General features: G+C 46.9%; 1 protein-coding gene across 1 annotated transcript; it reads left to right on the top strand.

Annotated features, from left to right (window-relative positions):
* Window positions 1-31: 31 nt before the first annotated feature.
* Window positions 32-1,375, top strand: LOC104534130 (BEN domain-containing protein 6-like; the record flags this gene model as incomplete). The annotated part of the gene is made up of 2 exons (XM_010187018.1): window positions 32-295; window positions 1,183-1,375. Coding segments are annotated over 2 exons (457 nt in total), but the record flags the coding sequence as incomplete, so codon positions are not given.
* Window positions 1,376-2,349: the final 974 nt, after the last annotated feature.

Here is a 2,349-nt window from a genome sequence, read left to right as displayed (position 1 = left end):
CTCCTCATATTCTGTGATTCTGTGATAATGAGAGTCCGAAGGCTCCAATTACTTGCCCATCACTGTGTGTTTGGTGTCAGTGTTGCCGCAGGCAGTCACCCAGTTTGAGGAGCTGGTCGGGATGGCCGAAGCGCTGCTCAAGGGGGGAGTGACAGCGTCTGCGTCCGCTCTGCACCCCCACGCGCTTTGGAAAGCATCGAACAGTTCGTTAGTGGATTCATACACAGCGCTGCACAGCAACGCCAGCTCGCCAGGGACTCTGAATGTGGAGGACGAGGATCAGGCTGAAAAACAGGTGAGCGAAAAGGCATCAAAAATACAACTTGATACAGTACAGACTTTACTGTTATATCGTATGAAATATCAAAAATAAGCATTGGTAAGCATCATTTTGTCATCATTCAGTTGGTGAGGTGACTAATGAGCTCTTTCCATGGGAAACACTTAGTGTGCTGCTACACTCCCAAACTCGCTTGGATTTCAGTGGTGTTGCACATCTGGGACTTAGGGAAGAATGAGGATGTGCGAGGAAAATGCTGAGATCCAGGGACATCTGTCCTGGTCTGAGCTCAACAGAACTGATTTTCTATTGAGTGATTTCACATTCCAGCTCAGTCTCTTCTCCGTCCCTGAACTTGCTAAAACCAGCAGCATGGTTTAACAGCAGTGTGGAGTGATAAAGTTCAAGGCCAATTGTCTCATCATGGGTGCCACGACAGACGACTTCCAGCCTAATGGGGAATGGCAGCGCTTCAGAGATAAGCCAAGGAAAATACCAGCGGGCTGTTTAACTGATAATAAGGAAATGGAGAGTGGGGTGTTTCTGGTCTTGCTCCAGACACTGGCCAGCAGTTAAGTAGAAATGGGGATATAGTGAATAAAGGTGTTCTCTTGTGCTCCCTAATTACGACAGAACATAACTGAGAAATTGCAGGCGCAGAGGCTGTACGTGAAAAATGTCAAGACCCAACTGAAAGAATGACTCCAGCTTCTGCATTCACCGCTTACATTCACATTCCTGTACCAAGTCATGGGGTCCTCAAAACCACAGAAATCTGTTCCTGTCCATTCAGGATCCATTTCAGATCCATTTCAGGGGTAATGGATCATTTCGGGGGTAATGCTGTGCGATATTTCCGGAGAACTGCACTAGTTACGTGCATGACCGGTTGTCTCTTGCAGTTCAAGATCGAGAAGTGGCAGATTGCACTGTGCAACAAGAGCAAACCTCAGAAGTTCATAAACGACTTGATGCAGGCGCTTTACACGCACGAGTACATGGCCACGCACAGCCTGACGGGCGCCAAGTCCTCCTCCTCGAAGGACAAAGCGGCCAAGCCGGCGATGAATCAGAACGAAGTCCAGGAAATCATAGGTGATGCCTTGTTAATGTAACTCCATGTGGCACTGCCTCGACAGGGGCTGTCTCTGCGGTGCTTAGGGATGTGCTCTCCTATGTCCTTCTCTGGCTATGAGCTCTCTTAACCCATCTGTTACAAATACAACCAGCAAAACACTGAGTAATATGAATTTTGTGGGGTTTACTTAAGTGGCTACCTAAGCACAGTGACGTTGTGAATACTTCCAGGCTTTGAAAGGTTAATCTGCAGCAGCCAGACGTGGAGCAGGGCAGTAACAGATGAGGGCAGGCAAAGACAGGACGTGCTGGGATCAGATTTAAAACTACGTCTGCGTTATTCTGACGGTGGCGAACGTTATGAGTTCTGACATTTTAAATAGTGCTGGGGGCAAAATGAGACAGTGAGTGCAGAGGACAGGAGTGGTGACCAGAGAAGCAAACAGAATTTGGTTTATGCTGAGGTTTAAGGCAGAAAATGCTTGGTGCAGAGGAAGGAGAATCATTTCAGATGGAAGAAGCAGCTTTAAATAAAACAGTATTTTGCAAGCACATGCAGCCTGATTTTTATTGGTTTCACACCCATAAGTTAATACTCAAACAACATAGCCTGAATTCCTGTACTAGGATCCCTCGCCCATTGCTGTTCCCTTTGACTTCCCCAGTTCTCCTGGTTCCCATCCCAGCTTAGCTCCAGTTCTGCACCTTGGTCCAGTTTTGCTGGAGTTTCCAGCAGCTTCACAAGTTGCAGAAGCCTCTTTTGCTTGAGAACTCGGCTAGAGAGAGGAAAAGGCCCAAAGTCAAGGGAGAGACAAGGAAAGGGTGTGTAAGGTGGTGAAAATACATTTAGAGGCAGTAAGGTGGGACAATTTCAGAATCAGCTATGAGTGAATTTAAGATTGCATTAGAAGAACGGTTGGACATGATCTTAAGGGTCTTTTCCAACATAAATGACTCCATGATTGGGAAATGCCCTATTAGAGAGCAGTGTA

The sequence above is a fragment of the Mesitornis unicolor genome, unplaced genomic scaffold (assembly GCF_000695765.1).
Source record: "Mesitornis unicolor isolate BGI_N332 unplaced genomic scaffold, ASM69576v1 scaffold33796, whole genome shotgun sequence".
Taxonomy (NCBI): Eukaryota; Metazoa; Chordata; class Aves; order Mesitornithiformes; family Mesitornithidae; genus Mesitornis; species Mesitornis unicolor.
The sequence above is the reverse complement of the archived record's forward strand: the minus strand, read 5'-3'. Positions and strand labels throughout refer to the sequence as shown.